Source organism: Seriola aureovittata, chromosome 22 (genome assembly GCF_021018895.1).
Source record: "Seriola aureovittata isolate HTS-2021-v1 ecotype China chromosome 22, ASM2101889v1, whole genome shotgun sequence".
Taxonomy (NCBI): Eukaryota; Metazoa; Chordata; class Actinopteri; order Carangiformes; family Carangidae; genus Seriola; species Seriola aureovittata.
The window spans coordinates 5,861,441-5,882,744 of record NC_079385.1 but is presented as its reverse complement, the minus strand read 5'-3'; the positions used below and the strand labels follow the sequence as shown (position 1 = coordinate 5,882,744).

General features: G+C 39.5%; 2 protein-coding genes across 2 annotated transcripts in view; one reads left to right on the top strand and one right to left on the bottom strand.

The window, feature by feature from the left end:
- The window catches only part of cog5 (component of oligomeric golgi complex 5), a 53,496-nt gene extending 38,892 nt beyond the window's left edge, over window positions 1-14,604 (top strand). Inside the window, exons 12-22 of the mRNA XM_056367501.1 lie at window positions 5,161-5,365; window positions 6,368-6,529; window positions 7,014-7,113; window positions 7,405-7,515; window positions 9,371-9,433; window positions 10,471-10,574; window positions 11,690-11,927; window positions 12,030-12,106; window positions 13,010-13,136; window positions 13,319-13,398; window positions 13,936-14,604. Coding sequence (XP_056223476.1) covers window positions 5,161-5,365; window positions 6,368-6,529; window positions 7,014-7,113; window positions 7,405-7,515; window positions 9,371-9,433; window positions 10,471-10,574; window positions 11,690-11,927; window positions 12,030-12,106; window positions 13,010-13,136; window positions 13,319-13,398; window positions 13,936-14,062 — 1,394 coding nt within the window. The 3' untranslated portion in view covers window positions 14,063-14,604. The remainder of the gene's footprint in view (window positions 1-5,160; window positions 5,366-6,367; window positions 6,530-7,013; window positions 7,114-7,404; window positions 7,516-9,370; window positions 9,434-10,470; window positions 10,575-11,689; window positions 11,928-12,029; window positions 12,107-13,009; window positions 13,137-13,318; window positions 13,399-13,935) is intronic.
- ndufa5 (NADH:ubiquinone oxidoreductase subunit A5) lies at window positions 14,593-17,392 on the bottom strand. Its single transcript, XM_056367505.1, has 5 exons — window positions 17,292-17,392; window positions 15,911-15,955; window positions 15,618-15,734; window positions 15,464-15,529; window positions 14,593-14,797 (listed from the first exon to the last, which is right to left on the bottom strand). Exons 1-5 carry the CDS (start codon window positions 17,310-17,312, stop codon window positions 14,696-14,698), a joined length of 351 nt encoding a protein of 116 aa, XP_056223480.1. The 5' UTR covers window positions 17,313-17,392; the 3' UTR covers window positions 14,593-14,695.
- Between the last annotated feature and the right edge of the window lie 3,912 nt (window positions 17,393-21,304).

The window sequence follows — 21,304 nt, the reverse complement described above, 5'->3', positions numbered from 1 at the left end:
TACTCAAAGGACGAGAGTCTTTATGGTTTCTTTCAGACAGACTTTAGATGGTTGCTGCACTACCAACAGCATAAACAACTAGTAGGAGGCTTCATTTGGTAAGCCATAATCATCAGGCTGTAACAAGAGCTCAGTTAACAGCAGGAAATCAATGGGGCCGTGAGTAATAAATTGCCTGTTGTTCATGGAGCAATTGGAGAATCAGCAGCCTCATATTCAGACTGTGATAGGCTGTGTTACTACCTTGGTTTGTATTAAGTCACTGCTTGCAACGTCATCAACACACAATGATAATTCTAACTTGAAATGAAAATCTAACAAGAAATCTCAAATTAGTTTCAAATGTCACACAGTGACTTGAAGAATAACTTGAGAATTGAAAACGCACAGTATTCTGCAGCCATCCATATCACAAGTTTTCTAGCTAAAATGGCACCAGCAGAGTTTCCAAAAGCCTCGTAGTCATCGAGACCAGTGCAGACAGCTGTGTGAAGACACTGGAGACGCTTATCCGGACCCACCTCAGACCCCTGGTAAATTCTTCTATGGACTCTACAGTTTGTTTACCAGACATGGATTGAGGTGGAGGATGCAGTCATCCACAAGCTGCACAGATCCTTGACCCATATGGAAAAAAAAACATTTTCTCCAGTTTCAACATCATCCAACGACCAATGCTGAGGAACAAAATGGAGAGGATTGAGCCTTATATCACGGACTAGAGACTACGTCACCAACAGATCACTATATGGAAGATCTCCTGGCTGTGTATCTAACATGGTATTGAGCAGTATAAGAGTTCCACAAGGAACCACACTGGCTCCATTTTTGTTGTGTCCTACAACACAGACAGCAGTCTCACTCAGAATTTTCAGATGATACAACCTACTGTCCCTGAGGAGACTAAGGCCCTTCTTCATTCAGCGTCCACTTCTGAAGTCCTATCACTCAGTGGTGGCATCATTAGTGGCATGCAGCAGTAAAAAAAAGAGGCTGAGTAAACTGATCATAAGGGCTGGACCTGTCCTAGGGTGTCCCCTGGACACCTTGGGCATGGTGTGCGAGAGGAGGTCAACACCTCCCAACCCTTGCAGTACCTGTGTGCCCTGGGCAGCTCCTTCAGCAACAGGCTGCTCCACCCACGCTGCTCTAAAGAGCACATATCTTTTTGTCCATACCATCATTTAGACTCAGAAGTCAGCACTGCTCGCAGTGGACACTTACACTCATGTCTGGAATATAGAGACAGTCTTAGCCCCGCTGAATTATTAGTTTTACTAGTATTACAATTATTTATACTGCTTTGTGCCAAATCTGCTCAGACTGAGCCACTCAACCCCAGAGTCTGGGTTTACATATTATTACATATTATGTCATTTTGAGGCAGTTAACTAAACTTTTGGCTGCTATCTGTTTGTTTGCATGAGTGTTGTGTGTATATATATATATATATAATTCTGTATTTATACAGTTATTTATGTCCTTTATATTTTGCTCTTTTATTCTTAACTTGCTGCTGTAATACCGAGACATCTCCCGTCACAGGATCAATAAAGTTTCATCTCATCTCTCACCTCATCTTAAGTCAACACTTCTTGCAGATTTTTCTCATTAAAAAATTTTCAGCCTTTATTCAAAGGCTTTCAATCTAAAAAAAACCTGAAGAAAATGTTTCACTGACACCCACGTTCCCTGCTATTATTTGAGATACATTGTTTGTGCAGATTGACAAACAGATCAACTATGGACAGCTGAAAAGAAGATTGGTGATTGCTTTTTCCCTGTCGATATTAAGGAGCAATGATGGGGATCACTGCTAATCAGCTCAATTGACTTTGCTCCTTAATTACATCTGCCAATCCTGCCAGGTGTGCTATAATTTCTGACAAAACCCCTGTTTATTCTTCATATGCCTGCTCACCAAAACACCACACATTAATGTCCATAACATCTTTCTGCATTGCATTAAGGCTCCGATTCAGCTACCTACCATTCTAAACAGTAGTTGTGTGTGTCCACCATGTCTGTGAGCCATGCATGACCCCATCTCTTTTCCTTGCTCCACTATCTTCTGTGGGACCGGCTCACATCTATGAAGCAATAAATTAATTTGTGAATGTATATAAATGCCTTCATTCATTTGGAAGGAAGGAGGAAGATGGTTGTGTATGAACCTAATCCTGCTCTCTGTCATTATATATACTATATACTACTACTACTAGTATTTTAATGTCAAAGTCAAATTTATGATATAGTTGCAGTGTTTCCCCATTTTCTCTGTGGTGGTAGCTGACGGACGTAACTCTCTCCACTGCAGATATTTTAATTGTCAAATACTTTGTGGCACATAAATGACTGAACAATATATACAACTCCAATGCCTCACATTGTATCAAACAAATAACAACACGTCACAGAGTTGGCACACACATGCAGCACGCTCTCCTGTGCACTCTGAACAGCAGGCACACAGAGAGAGCTGGTAAAAACTTTATAGATGTTTCCTACTAAGACAGACGGTTCCATTGTCACTGTGCTTGTGTGTTTGTATTTTTTGGTTTGTTTGTTTCTGTTGTCACCAGTAGTGTGAAATTTGATTAAGGAAAATCTACCACTGACTCCCTGTGATATCAGCAAGAATCCACAGTTGAGAAATACTCATTTAGAAATTGAAGAGTAAACGCTTAGGCTGGCTGTGTGGATCTAATGTTAGCTCACTGATGCTGTTGTACTGTCTTGGACAAATGCATACAACACTTTGCTCTAATTTAATAACATGCAGTGCCAAACAGTTTTGAGACATATTGGTGGTTTTCCCACCTTTTTTAAAATGAGTGCATTTGCCTTGCGAACTGTTTGGTGAAACGCATCTACACATTCCACCATCTTATCCTTTGTGCTGTTGCTAAGGTCCAACATGAACACAAATGTAGAGAAAGTGCCTCCCAAACTTAAGTCGGTGATTGAAGCACACAGGCATCAATAAGAGAAATTGATCATTTTGGAGCTAAGTGCTTCTCAAGAATTGGAACAATTTAGAAGTGATTGTTGTTTCACCTCCCTGATCATCCCTCTCTTGTTCTCCACTGAAGCAGAGTCTCTCAACACTCAGTTGTGTAACAAAGCAGAAAATGAAATGACACCCCCCCCACCCCTTTTAAAAACAGCACAAATAAATACATAAATGAACAGTGGGTGTACAAGGGAATCTTTGTAAGAGGTGGACTCAGAGGAAAGAAAGACTTAATTATGCTAACAATAATATCTCTTTTTCTCTCTCTCTCTCTTTCTCTCTCTCTCTCTCTCTCACACACACTCTCACACATCATATGGAGGCAGTGAGTTGTCTGATTGCAGAGAAAAACAAAGTGAGAACAGGAGAGGCGCGTTTGGCTGCTTGCTAACATACTTGGCTTCAATCTCACACTTTCCTGAAGAACCTGCAGTTTCTGTCATGCTGTGTGTGTGTGTCTGTCTGTCTGTCTGTCTGTGTGTGTGTTTGTGTTTGCTTGCTAGAGGTATAGTGAGGATAAGGATGCGTGATGTGTTTCACTTCACTGCTTGTTCCCCTCATTCAAACAAAGAGGACGTACCTGACCATGATGTGTAGTGCCACACAAACAGTCTGAGATTTCTGTTTTTGATTTTCAATTTGCAAATATTTCTAAAAACACGTTTTCACTTTGTCATTATGGGAAGTTGAGTCTGAAATGGCTATTTTATTCATTTAAAATAAGATCTACAACACTAGAGTGTGTAAAAAGTGGCAGGATCTGAATGCTATCTGATGCTGCTGTATATACTGTCTTCTTCCTTTTTCTCTTTTCTCACCTTTTAAATCTCTGTTAGATGTGTTGTAAAATCATCTGAGAGGAAGTGTTCTGTCCACTTCTCACTTTTTTCCAGCCATCTCTCTCCCCTCCCAGTGTCCCCATTCTGGACTGGAAAAGACTTTGTTTTTTGTTTTTTGTTTTTTAAATGAACATAGTGTATAGTGATTTACAATGAACCATCTTATTCAGAGGCCCAGTGAGCAGTTAGAAGCAACCTACATTTTAGTCCAGCTATACAATATCGCACCAAAGCTAGTGTTGTAGTTTGACATTGGGTACGTCAGTGTTACGCACTCCTTGGCTGCTAATCAGAGATTTAGCATATTCATAAATGTTTCAACTCAGTTTTATTTGGAAATGGAAGGAGGGCACTTCTGCTGGCAGATAATTCTTACATATAAATAGAATACACAAGTTTTTGCATTACCATTTAAAGTGTAGACATGTCATTAATGCAGCTATTTGTAAGTTTTGCTGTTGCGACGTAGCCAGTGTTAGTATTAACAGATGTTTTCTTATCACTCTAGCAGAAACATTGTGAGTTCAGCATCACACTTCATTCCTTTACTCACCAACAGCTGTCTCCAGAAGTGGAAAGCAACGGCAATGTTAACTCTTGTTTCTATCACTTCTCTTCTTCTACTGAAGTTAGCATGCTAACCAGCTAGCCCCAGCCCTTCTCCTCACTTTCTGATAGTGACTTACTGTAGCCTGCACTCTGCCTTGAAGACGTAGAGCTGCTCAGAGGACATTTATAACCTAAGTCAAGTGACGATCGCCACCACCTTGTCCCGGCAAGAAACCACTTTCAGCAGCAGTGAAAAACTTACAAATAGCTCCTTTAAAGTTACACTAAAGTATTTTTTTTGGTGCAGCAGAATATGCTGAGAACACAATATGTCTGGTGTTATAAGTTGTCATAGCAATTATAGGAGCAAACAGTTTTTTATGTACACATCCAACAGATACAGAGCGGCAGTAGCATTCATTTGGATATGTGTTTCCGGCCTGATAAATGCGAGTCAAACATAAAGTCCTGAGAAACTATCTGGCCCCTAAGCTGCTAGATATTTGACTCTCTTCACCAGCTAGTCTCTGACTTTGTCCACTGAGTGATAATCCTCTGAGAGTTCATCACTACGAGTGACACCTTTCACAATTACATAGAAAAATAATGCAGCTCTAAAATATCTCATACTTAGTTCTGTGCGGGGATCTAATGAGGGGTCTTCCACTTTTTCCTTTGGTCATCACTCACTCTCTTCAAAACTGTCACATGTAATGAAATGTTTTTCACTGTGCTTGCCTCCGTCTGTTTTCTCTGCAGCCTCGTCCTTTCTGAAGCAGGCGTTTGAAGGAGAGTATCCTAAACTGTTGCGACTGTACAACGAGCTGTGGCGCCGGCTGCAGCAGTACAGCGCCAGCCTGCAGGGAGCTCTGACGAGCAGCGCGGGGATAGATGCGTCTCTGGACATCACGGCCACAGAGACAGACAGCCAGGACCTCTTCACGCATGGCAAACAGGACTACAGGTGAGCACATTCACACACGCAAGAAGTGAACAGCTTCATACAAAGAATCAGTCCTCAATCAGAGGAACAACCACTAGTATCTGATTGGTAGGCAGCACGTACCCTGTTGAGTTTAGGTGTTGGAATCAGAAAACAAACAAGTGGGATTGGTGCATCTGTGGTTTGGGTGACAGTATATGAAAAGACTGTAGGGGAGAGAGACTGAAGAACAAAGGAATGATGTAACAGGTAGACAGAGTGGGAGTGAAGACATGAGCATGTGCACTAATGACAGGAGAACGTGTGCTGATGCGTCTGAGCACACAACACAACACACATGTTAAATAACACTCAGTGAGCTCCTGAACACACCCGTCAATCACCCTGCTGACTGCAGGGAACAAACACACTCCATTAAAAACATTTTAATATATCATGTCAGTCTCATCAGACGCGTACACACACACACACACACACACACCTCTCTGGTATCATGCCTGCATTGATTAGTAATAGGATGAGACACCAGGGCATTTTGCTCCCATTTATGTCTGTGCTCCATTAATAAATGTCAGCACTGAAATTTTAGCCAGTTAGAGGATATTGTATGTATTATAGATTCTTGATATAATACCACAATTGATTTGAAAGGCTGAAGTTTTAATGGCTACTTTACAGTAAAGTGATGCTGGTTTCTGATCTTGTGGCAGAGTGAAAAGAAACAGTGAGCAGTTCCCCCCAGTGTTTCTTATCTCCCCGTTTCTGATTGGTGACTGGTTTCTCATTTCTCATTTCTTATCTGTAAATATCTTCTCAAAACATCAGTACATTCTGTCTGTGTTTTGATTTTGTGTCAATCTGTGTGTGTGTGTGTGTGTGTGTGTGTGTGTGTGTGTGTGTGTGTGTGTGTGTGTGTGTGTGTGTGTGTGTGTGTGTGTGTGTGTGTGTGTGTGTGTGTGTGTGTGTGTGTGTGTTGTGTGTGTGTGTGTGTGTGTGTGTGTGTGTGTGTGCGCGCGCGCGCAGCCCAGAGAAGGCTCTGAAGGACTCTCTGCAGCCGTACGAGGCGGCCTACCTCTCCAAGTCCCTCTCGCGCCTCTTTGATCCGATCAACCTCGTGTTCCCTATAGGCGGCCGCAACCCGCCCTCCAGCGACGAGCTGGACAGCATCATCAAGACCATCAGCAGGCACGTACACTGCATCCACAGTTTACATCCCTTACAGCAGGAACCAAATCATTTAGCACTGCCTCTGCCACTCAGGGGTGTGTCAACATGTTTAACAGCTGTTGATTTATCCTACAAGACATTTAATTCACTCAGGCGTTAAAAAGATTATTATATTTATTATTATTTTCACACATTAAAATGTATATATATAAATATTATTATTATATATATATATAATTTAATTTGACAAAAGAGTGGTTTCCATTGAAGTCAATACAAACCTAAGGTACATACAAATGTCTTATTCTGTCTTCAGGATGTGACAAATAAAGACGCTGGTCTCTGCCTGACCTTTAAAAAACATATGAGATGATTCATTACTGATAAAGGACATTATGGATAGAAGCTACAGTTTGACTATGAACATAGTGTATAGCTTGGTCATTAGCCAGGTTATATGATTGAAATGGAAAATCTGTCTCATTTGCTTGTTTGTTTGCAGTGAACTGAATGTAGCATCGGTAGATCCAGATCTGTCCCTGGCTGTGGCCAAGAACGCTGCCAAGACGGTCCAGCTCTTCTGCGTCAAGTCAGAACAGCTGGTGTGTACGACATTGTGTGTGTGTGTGTGTGTGTGTGTGTGTGTGTGTGTGTGTGTGTGTGTGTTTGAGAAAGTATGTTAGTGCAATCCTAAAATTCAGAATTAAAAACCACCATGTCTGTTTACCTGTGAGGGCACAATTTGTTCCATTCTGTAATTAGCTCATCAACTCGATAAAGTTGTAACGACGTCTTCTACTAAACCTATCCGTTGCAGTTGTTGTACCCTGTCTACATGTCATACACTACTCCCCTGTGCATCTCTTTTCAATCAATCACTCCTCTGTCTACAGTTGTCTACTCAGGGTGACGCCAGTCAGGTAATTGGTCCATTAACAGAGGGCCAGAGGAGGAACGTAGCTGTGATCAACTCCCTCTACCGTCTGCAGCAGGCTGTCACCAAGGTGGGAATAAACACAGAAATGTGACGGTAGCTAGTGTGGTGTTTTTCTATCATTGGGTCACCAGCATTAGAAATTGATGTGATCATTTTTATATTTCCACTGTGATTTAAATGTCACGCTGACATTTTCACTTTATAAAACTCTTTAAAACATCAGGTATAAAATTAAGTCATCATAACGGTGACTTCACAAATGAAAAAATGTAACGTTCAGCCTGGAATCTTGATCACAGCTAAAGCCACTAGTCGGCACTACTATCTTTACCAAATTAACATTTCTTACAAGGTAAATGACCTTAAATGACCTTATTTTCAGCATTTTGTCACTTTACAAATTCTGCTCCCTTATGCATTAAAGATGTAGTCACACTGACGATCCTTCAACATGGTGCAGTAATCACACAGGGATTTCGGGCCTGTTCAGAGAGATCAGAGTTACAGTGACTCATTACAGATTAATTGAATAGATCGCTGTGTCTTTAAGAAGAGATTTTAACTTTGTTTTAAAGTAGGCAGCATCAGAGCTGTTAAGTTACTGTTCTGTCAATAGCTTTACTGTATCTTCATTTTTTCCACTGTATTGTAATAGGTAGATTAGTTAACAACACACACAGTTCTGAAGGCGTGTGTGTGATTACTAAGTATGACCTTACTAATGCATAGAAATAGCACTCACCTATGTGAAAGGAGCCAAAGGAGATTAAAGGGACATAAAAGGAAAAGTAGTCAGGGTGCACAGTGTTCTCTCAGCCTCCTCCATTAAAGATGTATGGTGAGTCCTGGCACAGCAGCGCGGCTGATTAACAGCATAAAAAAACAGATTACTGCAGCATTAAATATTTAACTTAAGGCTTTACAATTTTACTGTGCGAAAACACAGTGAGAATTAATTCCAGGTAGGTGGTGGGGGTGGGGCGGACGAAGAGACAAAAAGGGTAGACGGGAAAACAAACACCTGGGATGGGAAGACAGGTACTTGAAGATCCTGAAGAAAGTAGTAGTAGCCTTACTTTCTCAGGTCAGAACATTTAGATGGTATTTCTTGTAAGAACCTCTTTCTGGTTCCTAGTCTATTTAACAGGGTTGTTAGTATTCTCCATGGTTCTTTACTTGTCCCATTAACCATGCACCTTCTGCTCAGCTCAATTGTACTACAACACAGTTTAATGTTTCATAGTCTCCAATGCCTGATGTTGTCCAATGCTGTTTGAAGTTTTACAGTTTGAATGTATGAAGCTATTTGAAATTAAATGAGGACAAAACAGAAGTGATAGATATTGTTGTTGCTGATTCCAAGACAGACAACATTTTCAGTGAACAGGCTCAATCTGAGGCAAAACGTTTGGGTCATGATAGATCAACGTTTACATGAGTAAATATTGACTGTGTCAATAAAACCACATTTTTCCACCTGAGAAACATCTGACCATTCTTGACTCCTCTGTCTCTAGGGCACTGGTCCTTTAACTTCAGCTTTTACAAAAAGCAGCCACCAGAGGTTTAACAAAAATAAGTGTAAAAGATGCCACATCAAACAATTGTAGCATCTTTGCTCTGACCTCTTGTTTTTTCTGTCTCTGTTGATTCATAAATTGTTTTACAACTTCACACAGCTCTGTGATTTAGTACCTCCATGCATATGTGACTGTGCCTCAGGCCATGGAGCTCTGCAGCATTAAATGGTTCCAGCAAAACTGCCAGCACATAAAATATCACATAGAACCGGGGTAAATTAGTGTTTTTAAAGTTTTTTATTATGTTTTTTTTATACAGTTTATACATAGAGCTGCTTTTTATGTATAAAAGATCATATGCAAATAAAGTGAATTAATTCTTCATGTGTTTTGTCGTTGCAGATTATTTCAGGTTTGGGGTCTTGTCCTCCTGCTGCTGCAGATGCTCTGTCTTCTTCTTTGGAGGTTTGATCGCAAAACCTTTTTTTAATTTATATTTTCATTGTCGTCCGTATTTTAACTGTTTCCTAAGCTCATGTGCATTAGAGGAAAATGTGTCTTTCACCTGCTATAAAGTAATCACAGGGAACAACCTTCTCTTGGGTTTATTATTTTAATGGAGCTTCTTGTCAGTTTACAAAAGGCACAAAGCTCTCGTCCTTTCATCTTAACTGTGAATTAGGAAACTGGGACCTGTAAAGTTAATTAAATCCTCGGTGGAGTGTGAGACCTACTTCAGCTCTGCATCAGTGTTAATTTGGATTTGATTTAGCTTAATAAGTGTTTTTATTAAAATGTGTTTACACTGCTTAGTCTTAAGTTTTAGTCATTTAAATTCTTAGGACTTCTGAGAGGCTGCAGCTCTCATTGTTGATGTGTACAGTCACAATGGTTAAAGGTGCTGTTCCCATGTGTTAGCCCTGGTTTGTACCTCTTATGTAGAACCTTTACAGTCAAATCACAGCGCTCAGGAACCAGAATATATCTAATCTTTAGAAAAACCAAGATGCTGCCTCCAGAATCTTCAAAGACTCCTCTACACATCTGGATGAAAAAAGGTTTCATATGATGAACAACAAGGAACAAAACTGTCCTAAAGCTGAGACTGTATTATCTGTCCACGATAAGGCACAGTCGCTCACTCACTGCCTTTTTAGTTTTAGTCTCTTTCATCTGCACTGAATATTTTTATCATCGTTTTCATTTACAAAATGAAAGCTGCTCTGCAGTCTGTGTGTTTGAGACATTTTAATTAACTACACACTCAGGGAATATTTATTGACACTTGTTGCAAAGGGGAAGTTTTCCTGATGTCTGCAGCCTGCTGTGTTTTGTACACCAGTCATCAGACTATAGATATGTACCTACTGCTCAACTGACTATACAAGAGCAGTAGTTGATGTGATGCGGCCTGGATTTGGAGTCCGGTTTGCTCCTTTCGTCTGTTCATCCTCACAGTTGGACATCACAGGACTCAGTTTGTTTCCCTCTCTTTGACTCAGGGGGTTCAGGCCCTGATGAGCAGTGCAGTGCAGCCTCTCCTGCAGTCAGTGAGCGACTCCATAGAGGCCATCATCATCACACTACACCAGGAAGACTTTTCAGGGTGAGTAACATGTAGCCCGTCTTCACTGCAGGATTCTTTACTTATTTAAAAGTACCAATACAACAATACTCCATTACCTGTGCACAATTTTAAATGTATGGAAGTTTTAACAGCAAAATGTAAAAGGACTCATGTAGCAAGACAACACCCCCTGTGAGTGATGTATGTTTCTAACCTTATCCACCAAGTGTTTGAGAGAACTCAGCTTAAAACTCAGTCATCTTCTTGTGTCTTTAAACAAGTGTTTTAACTTCTAAAACACTTGTTTAAATTAAACAAGAAATTAAAGGAAATTTTAAAGGGGAAATGTATCTTTGGTGGAACAAGTCACAGTCTGGGGCATGACGGGGCCAAGGGGACTAAACAAACCAAAAACCCAAAAAGAACCACTGATTTAATCTTTAAAAAATGTATTGTATTTCATACATTTTATGTGTTTTTCTATGTTAAGTCTTAATTTGAAAAGTAACAAGAAACTATTGCTGTCAGGTAAATGTAGTGGAGTAAAAATACATTGCGTACAATACTATACTGTAGAGAAGAAGAAGTCAAAGTGGGATAAATCATAAAAAGTACAATACATTTCAAAAATGCTGTAGCACAATACTCGAGCAGATATTTAGTTACTTTCAATCACTGATTCCTGGAAGTGTTGGTTCAAAAAGGACGTTTCTCTCTCACCCATTTCACCGTACCCCGACCACCAATAATGGGTTTTTGAGGCTGATTTTATCTGGAGTTTAAAAAATGTCAATAATGATATTCTTATCAGCGTACATGTTAATGTAAACAAACAATATTGCTTGATTAGATTTGATAGATTTAAAAAATCATTTTCAGTGATCTGATCACTGAACTGTAACTCAGGCATCACATAAATAAAATGTGTCTCTAGTTTTTCATTCAAACAGAAAGTGAAATTAAATAATAGTTGCACACGTCAGTTAGAACCTCATTACTGGCTTTCCTTATCTTTCTCATAGAAACAAACACACTGAATGTTCTTCAGAGAAAATGTAATAGGGTGTGTGTCACTGCCTTGGTGCAGTGTTTATACTAGTCTCTTTTATAAACGTGTGTGAGTGTGTGTGTGTGTGTGCGTGTGTGTGTTGCAGGCCTCTGTCCAGCCCTGATAAGCCTGACGTCCCCTGCTCACTCTACATGAAAGAGCTCCAGGGCTTCATCTCCAGAGTGATGAGCGACTATTTCAGACACATCCAGTGTGTGGACTTCATCTACGAGAGCACCGAGTCCATCGCTCAGAGAGCCATCGAGCTGTTCATCCGCCACGCCAGCCTGCTGCGCCCGCTGGGAGAGGGAGGCAAGATGAGACTGGCCGCTGACTTCGCTCAGGTGAGGACGGCCTGTTTTCAGCCTGTGTGAAGTCTGTCTCTCTGTTACCACGGACAGATGACGAATGACTGTTTGTGTGTTTTTGTGTGTGCGTACGTCAAGATGGAGATGGCAGTCGGACCTCTGTGCAGGAGAGTGTCTGATTTGGGGAGACCGTACAGAATGCTGCGCTCCTTCAGGTGTGTATGCTTATGAAGATCAACTCTCCTCTTTGATTTCACTTCAAGACAAAGATAGAGTGGCGTTCATCGATGTTTTTGTAGTCGTAGAAACAGGATTATGATGGTGACTGAAGGGTCAGTTTACCCATATGAAGCCACGTTCACATTATAGCTGAACAATCAGTGAACGGTTGAACTGACTGGCTGCCATTGTATAGGGGTGGAGACAGTAATCCCAGATGGTAATTTTGGTGAACTGAGCCTTTAAGATTGGTGTTTAAAATGCTAATGTTAGAACTTAGGACAATACCGGAGGTTTTCCATGGTTTTTCCCAGTATCTACAAATCACATTCGCTTGTTGAGCGGCTTAAAAACATCCAATCACTGTTTAGATTGATTTCCCCCTGTACTGCACTGAGAGCCCTTTGGTTTCCATTCATTTAAAACCTAGTCAAATTTATTTGTGTTACATTGTTGTCACATGAAGGTGGAGCTAGCAGCAGGAACTTAGTGGTGTGATCAAGGAAGACTTTTATTTGAGATCTGCATTTTCATATCTTACCAGAGCACACTGATGAAAGTTATCATCAGTTCGATCCTTCTCTGCATTAACAGGATCACTGTTCAGCTGCCGACTTAAATCACAAGTTTGTCTAATGGATTGATAATGATCATTGCTTGCAGCCTGATTAGCAAAGTGGTGGGTTCATTAAAAGTAGTAGAGGGGGGGTGTAAAGAATTCTCTATCTCAAGAGATTTTTGATTTTTATAATATACAGAAATGGACTGAAAATCCAACATGAATTCTACATTATTAATGGGCTCAAACATGTAAAGACAGCAGTGTGGTTCTTTAAGTCTGACTGTGTTACAGTCCGCAGTGTGTTACGCTTCAGTCTGTGTTTGTGCTCGTGTTGCAGGCCACTGCTGTTTCAGACCAGCGAGCTGATAGCCAACAGTCCAGCTGTGGGTGACCTGATCCCCTACAGCACCCTGCTGCACTTCCTCTTCACCAGAGCCCCGTCTGAGCTCAAGTCACCTCACCAGGTCTGCACACACACTGCACCACTCTCACTTTGTAAACTACATGTACACACAGAGCCTAACTAGATACAGACTTTCTACAATGTGATCCATGATTGTCAATGATTTGATTGCACATTCATTGAGTCAGTTCACTGTTTGTGTTTGGACTGTAACAACTAAACGAGCTTTACCCTTCCACACAGAGAGCAGAGTGGTCCATCGCTCGTTACTCCCAGTGGCTGGATGATCATCCCTCAGAGAGAGACCGGCTCACCCTCATCAGGTGACCTTTCATTCTTTGTATTTGCCACAACACATCACAGGCCTCACACACAGCTGTAGTTTGTATTTTATGGATCCATTACTGAACAGGCCTACTGGGCTTCACCTGCAAACTGTTACTGAAAGAAACACAAACAGGCAAGAAACCAGCATTCCAGCTGAACACGAGGAAGCTGCCTGACACAAAAGGTAGGAGATGATGAATGCATATGAAGGGGTGAATCCACCTGATGTTAAACAGGAATAATTGAGCAGCCACTGCTGCAGTGTATCACCGCTGAGTGACAGGTCATGTTCCAGGAGCCCCACCACCATCACCATGTTGTCATGGTGATAGACAGGTGTCAGTGAGGAAAATCTTTCCCCCTGGAGGAACATGTGCTCAGTCATGTCCAGGTTGATCGTTAGGTGGTCCTTTGATTTGTTTACAGGTAGTCAGAGGAAGCTGGACTTAAAAAACCTGCTCTTTGTGATATTGAGTTGCTGATCATATCATCACCTAGTCTAACTGTGTCCTTCCTCACTGTTGTCCTCTAAGGGGCGCTCTGGAGGCCTACGTGCAGTCAGTGAGGGCTCGGCAGGGGAAGGAGTTTGCCTCCATCTATCCCATCATGCTCCAGCTGTTACAGAGAGCCACAAGTGGGTCACAGGAGGCTAGAACCTGAAGGTGCCAGTACCTACACAATGCAGCTTTGTGTCTTAAGCGTCTTCTGTCTGTCGACAGAAGATAGAGGGTATGTTAAGACAGAGAATGTTACTTCTGTGAACACTACATGAAACCGTCTCTGGACTCAATTATTCGACTGTAGCAGCTCTAATTCAGCTTAGACTTTTTACTCTTTTGATTCAAGTTAAGGGACTTTGTTTTGTGGGGATATTTAATTCTGACATTATTATTTGGGGTTTCTTTTAGTTGTATCGACTTTGAATTACTAAGGCTGTATATCATAAAAATTGTGTTCATTATGAAGGATCCGACTAACTGTAGTTCCACAGTTGAAATCATTCAGCTCTAAAGTTTCATCTCAGTTACTCAGGTGGTACGATATCTGTAAAACTGAATGTGAACAGGGATAAGGGTCAGGTGATTTTTTTTTTCTCCACAAACAGCTGTAAAAATGTAAGTGTCTCATGTGAGTGTGTACATATACCAGTTGTATCAATCTGTGACCCATGACTGACCCTGGAGAATAAATGGGGAAATATTTGCAGGACTTTTATTTGTACATCACTTCATTAGAAGTTTGGATCTCACACACAAACACACAAAAACAGTATGACAGTATACACAGGTGTATTCAGATGGGCCACTTCCACTGGTTGGGAGGGGGCTCCTCTATCAGCGGCTCCCATGGTTTCCACTCAGACATCTTCCTGGACAGAGCTAGCTCACACTCCGCCTGCACACACACACAACACAACGGTCAGTAACACCTCCACACTCTGGTTTCATTATCACAGGCCCAACAGCCACGTCAGGTGTCCTGCTTTAAAAGAATAGCTGGAGAACACTTAGCTGTTGAGAGTGAGACATGATTGATTTCAGCTAACAGAAACAGTCACTTTGTTAGAGTTCAAACATACACCTAAAGATCTCACTGACAGGTATCATGTTCATTTCAACCATAAACAAACCAATGTTATTTAATGTGGACACTGAAGTATTTCTTCACAGCACTTTATGCAGTACATCTGTGCAGCGCCTGTACTGGTTGCCTGGCAACCTCACAACAATAAGACTCAGGCCATCACCGCTCATGGCTGTTGTTCATCAAACAACGCCCCCCTATGAACACAACTTGTAAGTTTTATATTACGGTTTAGAGCTCCAGCGTGTTTGTGATTGTAACAGACTATATTATAAAATGACACCCACTCATTTTTGGGGTTATATCTCTTAAGCTTATGCGAGATGTTGGCAGAGTCCAGTTACAAGAATGAAGAGTCCAAAAATAAATGAGAACATAAGACTGGATCAGAAAATAAACTTCTTCAAGACCACACACTCTCACTGTCAGCAGGTACTGGCACAGACTGACAGCACCAGAGGAAATTAAATGACCTACCTGGAAAATTACTTCTTCAATTTGTCCACTGTTTATTTTCTTCTCCAGCTTTTCAACATCAGGCTCCTGTGAAGACAGACATAAAAACGTTCTCATTTTCCATCCTCACAGTTTACACAGAACAAATCTTCACACAGCACAGCCTGGTACTGACCATTTTGACATGGTTGAAGCGCTCGTTGACCAGCTGCTCTGTGTACTTCCTGTAGGCGGCGTCCTGTGGCATAGTCTGCACTGTTGCCAGGATCTTTGAGTAGAGGATCCTCAGACGCTGAGAGGAAGAGCAGAGTGGGTTACATGGTTAGAGGTGTGTTAACCACTGACAGCTGGAGCACTGTGATGATGCACATTATTTCCTGGTTTTAATAACTCTGTGTTAACCAAGGTCTGCACTGCACATAGCCAAACATGGATGGAGGGGAACTGAGTACAACGTCGGCTTCTCACCTCATGTGGATTGTGGGACACTGCCAGGCCGACCAGGCCGGTCGTCTGGAAAAGAGCAGCAGGAGAGACACTTGTTAAGTCTGAGTCACTTCAGCTCCTCCTCACCTTTTCGCTTCACCATCTTCAAACTTCCCTCTGTGCAACACTGAATGTGCTCAGACAAATATAAAATGAAAAAGGGGCTGTAGACTGGGTATAATAAAAAAAATCTTAATCTGAATAAGACGAGAAAGATTTAACCATTAATTAGCTGAAAATGTTTCATTGTTCTAAATATTTCACATGGCATTCATTAAACTGCCTTACACACACTCTCTCTCCCTCCTAAACCATTATTATTAAAAGCTCATAGCCTAAATGGGACAACCATTAATCAACACCTTGTCCAATTAAATAATATTAACCCTTTAGAAATATCTGTGCCCAAGATACCTGCATTTAGCGGCATTACATTGTGTTGTACAGCTATGAAAAAAACCTACAATCCATTAATGTGCGATACAGTCAGGTCCAAAAGTGTGAGATGACGCTCCCATTCACTTGAATGAATGAGAAATTATTATTACAATACCCAGAATACAACACAATGTACCTACAGACACTGGTGATCTTATTAATAACCATACAGATTCACAGTAATACATTTACAAAACTGAACAAATAACAGCAGTAGAAGTTCGTGTCAGTGTCGGGCTGCCCTGTTCCTGCTGTGCAGCAGTACTGTATTTTCTGTTGTATGCACTTGTCACTTTGCAGTGTCGTAGTTACATTTTATTTTACAGGCCTGTTACTTTGCTTTAAGTTTATTGCTTAGAAGTTCGTCGTTTGGTGCCCGTTACTCCCTGGATGAATCGAGAAAACTAGTCCCCAGTTAACGTTTTGTTGTGTAACAGTTAATATTGATAGGAAATATTCTATTAAACCCAAAGTCAATGTTTATTCAAAATTAATTTATATTGTAAACTGATCCACTCAACATTCCCTGCTTTTCCCATCATTCCTAAAACATTATTAATTAACGGAGCCGTAGAATCAATTTTACCACAGTATGCTAAAAGGCTAATTTTCTCAGTAGGTAACACCGCTGCCTCCGCCACCAAGGTAGACACACATAGTATGAATATGTAACGAAGTAAAGTGATGGCAGTTCGCTCCTGTCTTTCCGCTGAGCTTCTTTATCCAGTAACCTCACCTAGCAGAATTAGCATAACAGCTAGCCAACTCATCGCGGAGTCTCGTTCACACTGCAGACTCTGTTTAGGTAAGTCAGCCACGCTAATACACATTAACAGTAGTGTGGCATTAATGCAAACAATATTAACTGAGCTGATTCCAACCCTTCTTTCTGTCACTAAAATAAAGACATGACCTCTACTCGTACCTTTTTCAGCAGCCCAGCCATTCCTCCCTGCGGACACACTCCCGTTTGCGATTTCCGGCCACTAAATATGACGTCAGCGTTTTATTATTTTTGGGACGCGAACTTTGACCGTTTCCATGTCAACACAGATGTTAGCTACAGATTTCTCACAGAGGTTTTATTTTTGTAAAGATAAATATTATAATTAATAAATATCTTTTCCCAATCTGGTGTTACAATAAAATACTGTTGATGGGTCAGTTCTTGAAATTAAATATTTCACCTGAAGAATTCACACCGTGGTTTTTGATGCTGTTCAAAAAAAAAGTAAGTTCGTTTGTTAATGATAACTTTTCTCTTAAATGTTGATATGTATCGTTTTGGTTCCCACCCAAATCAATTTATACATTTGCTCACTCCGATAAATGACTTATGTTCATGGCTGTTTATATGTACAATGTCCTTGTTCTGTTGAACTATTTTCAATAAAGTTGAAGCAATAAAAAAATTAAGGACGTGAGTCGCGTCTTGCGACAGTCTTAAGCAGCTGCTGGAGTCGAGCCAGATTTAAAGATCTTCTTAACTGCACTGATCAGCCTATATGAGAAGATTGTCATGTATGGACAAGCTTCTCGTGGTCTGGAGTTTTTAGTGACAACAGACAACTTCAATAAGAATAATTTGAGGCATTTCTTTTTCCTTTTGTACTGCCAAACCACTTCATCACACTGTCTCCCCCTGCTGTTCTGTTAAAGGATGGAGTCAGACCACAACCTGAGTGTTAATCAGCTGTACTCATTTTAGTTTTACCTCCTGTTTTTAACATTTTCTTAATTTAATCCCACCCACATCTGGCTGGGCCTGAAACACAGCCGGCAAACACACACAGCCTGAACAGTCCGCAGCCTGCTCATATACTGGATCTTTTGAAAATCAAAGGCTTAGGTTTGGTCTCAACATTGGTAGGGATGCAACAAACCTATCCGGGACCACTGATCCCTATTCCTAATCAGAAGCCGGAGTATAAAGGCGGAGTGAAGAGGCCTCGAGAACACCAGAGTGCTATCCAGCAGCCATGGAGCTTTCTGTGTATGTCTGTGTCGTTTTGAAGATAGCTGCATGGAGCTAGAGTAACAGTAACCCCATTTAGTGCTGATTGTTCAATTTTGTTTTTTCTTGGTGTAGTAGTTTTAAGTCCTAAAATGTCATAGTATACTAAGGCATAAAAATGTAATAGTATAGTAAGGCATGAAAGGTCCTAAAAATGTCATAGTATAATAAGGCATAAAAAGTCATAAAAACGACATAGTATAATCAGGCATAAAAACGACATAGTATAGTAAGGCATGAAAAGTCTTAAAACGGTCATAGTATAGTAAGGCATAAAAAGTCATAAAAACGACATAGTATAGTAAGGCATAAGAAGCCCTAAACGTCACAGTATAGTAAGGAATACAAACATAATAGTATAGTAAATCATAAAAAGTCATAAAAACGACATGGTATGGTGAGGCATCAAACGACATCGTATAGAATGGCATAAAAAGCCCTAAACGTCATAGTATAGTAAGGCATAAAAACAACATAGTATAGTAAGGCATAAAAAATCATAAAAACATAATAGTATAGTAAGGCATAAAAAGTCTTAAAAACTACGGCATAGTAAGGCATAAAAAGTCTTAAAATGGTCATAGTATATTAAGGCATAAAAGGTCATAAAAACATCATAGTATATTAAGGCATAAAAGGTCATAAAAATGACATAGTATGATGAGGCATCAAACGACATAGTGTATTAAGGCATAAAAATGCCAAAAAACATCGTAGTATAATTAGTCTTAAAATGGTCATAGTATATGAAGGCATAAAAGGTCATAAAAAGGGCATCCAACGACATAGTATTTTAAGGCATAAAAAGGCCCAAAACATCACAGTATAGTTTGGCTTAAAAATGTCAAAAAAACATCATAGTATATTAAGGCATAAAAGGTCATAAAACTGCCATAGTATGGTGAGGCATCAAATGACATAGTGTATTAAGAACTAAAAATGCCAAAAAATGTCATAATATTGTATGGCATAAAAAGTCAAAATAACTTCATGGTATAGTATGGCATAAAAGGTCATAAAAACGTAATAGTATACTATGGCATCAAATGTCAAAAAAACATCATAGTATATTAGGTCATAAAAGGTCATAAAAACATCATAGTATATTAGGTCATAAAAGGTCATAAAAACGTCATAGTATGGTGAGGCATCACACAACATGGTATATTAAGTCATAAAAGGTAATAAAAACGTAATAGTATGGTGAGGCCTCAAACGGCATAGTATACTAAGGCATAAAAAGTAAAAAAAAAAACTTCATGGTATACTATGGCATAAAAGGTCATAACAACGTCAGAGTATGGTAAAGCATCAAACGACATAGTATAGTGAGGCATAAAATGGCACAAAAACGTCACAGTATAGTTTGGCTTAAAAAGTCAAAAAACATCATAGTATATTGTGGCATAAAAGGTAAAAAAAAAGTAATAGTATGGTGAGGCATCAAACGACATAGTGTATTAAGGCATAAAACGTCAAAAAAACATCATAGTATATTAAGGCATAAAAAGTCATAAAAATGCCATAGTATGGTGAGGCATCAAACGACATAGTGTATTAAGAAATATAAAATGCCAAAAAACGTCATAGTATTGTATGGCATAAAAATTCAAAATAACTTCATGGTATAGTATGGCATAAAAGGTCATAAAAACGTAATAGTATGGTGAAGCATCAAACGACATAGTATATAAAGGCATAAAACATAAAAAAAACGTCAACGTATACTATGGCATCAAATGTCAAAAGAACATTATAGTATATTAGGTCATAAAAGGTCATAAAAACATCATCGTATATTAGGTCATAAAAGGTCATAAAAACGTCAAAGTATGGTGAGGCATCAAACAACATAGTATATTAAGGCACAAAAATGCCAAAAAAAAGTCATAGTATACTATGGCATAAAATGTCAAAAAAACATCATAGTATGATGGGGCATCAAACGACATAGTGTATTAAGAAATAAAAATGCCAAAAAAAGTCATAGTATACTATGGCATAAAATGTCAAAAACCATCATGGTATATTAAGTCATAAAAAGTCATAAAAACGTCATAGTATGGTGAGGCATCAAACGACATAGTATATTAAGGCATAAACGTCAAAAAAACTTCATAGTATATTAAGGCATAAAAGGTCATAAAAATGCCATAGTATGGTGAGGCCTCAAACGACATAGTATATTAAGGCATAAAATGGCACAAAAACATCATAGTATTGTATGGCATAAAATGTCAAAAAAACATCATAGTATATTAAGTCATAAAAGGTCATAAAAACTTCATAGTATGGTGAGGCATCAAACAACATAGTATATTAAGGCATAAAAATGCCAAAAAAAGTCATAGTATAGTATGGAATAAAAACTCAAAAAAACATCATATTATATTGTGGCATAAAAGGTCATAAAAACGTCAGAGTATGGTAAAGCATCAAACGACATAATATATTAAGGCATAAAATGGCACAAAAACGTCAGAGTATAGTTTGGCTTAAAAATGCCAAAAAATGTCATAGTATACTGTGGCATAAAATGTCAAAAAAACATCATAGTATATTAAGTCATAAAACGTCATAAAAACGTCGTAGTATGGTGGGGCATCAAACGACATATTGTATTAAGAAAAAGAAATGCCAAAAAACGTCATAGTAATGTATGGCTTAAAAATGCCAAAAAATGTCATAGTATACTATGGCATAAATTGTCAAAAAAACATCATAGTATATTAAGTCATAAAAGGTCATGAAAACGTCACAGTATGGTGGGGCATCAAACGACTTAGTGTATTAAGAAACAGAAATGCCAAAAAACGTCATAGTATTGTATGGCTTAAAAATGCCAAAAAATGTCATAGTATACTATGGCATAAAATGTCAAAAAAACATCATAGTATATTAAGTCATATAAGATCATAAAAACG

What these genes read in the sequence shown, in the direction of transcription:
- ndufa5 (XM_056367505.1), bottom strand. Translation starts at nt 17,312, where the DNA reads ATGGCTGGGCTGCTGAAAAAG. An exon ending in TGGCTGGGCTGCTGAAAAAG is followed by an intron (nt 15,956 to 17,291) that starts GTACGAGTAGAG and finishes GCTCTTTTCCAG; the next exon opens with ACGACCGGCCTGGTCGGCCT. An exon ending in TGTCCCACAATCCACATGAG is followed by an intron (nt 15,735 to 15,910) that starts GTGAGAAGCCGA and finishes TCTTCCTCTCAG; the next exon opens with CGTCTGAGGATCCTCTACTC.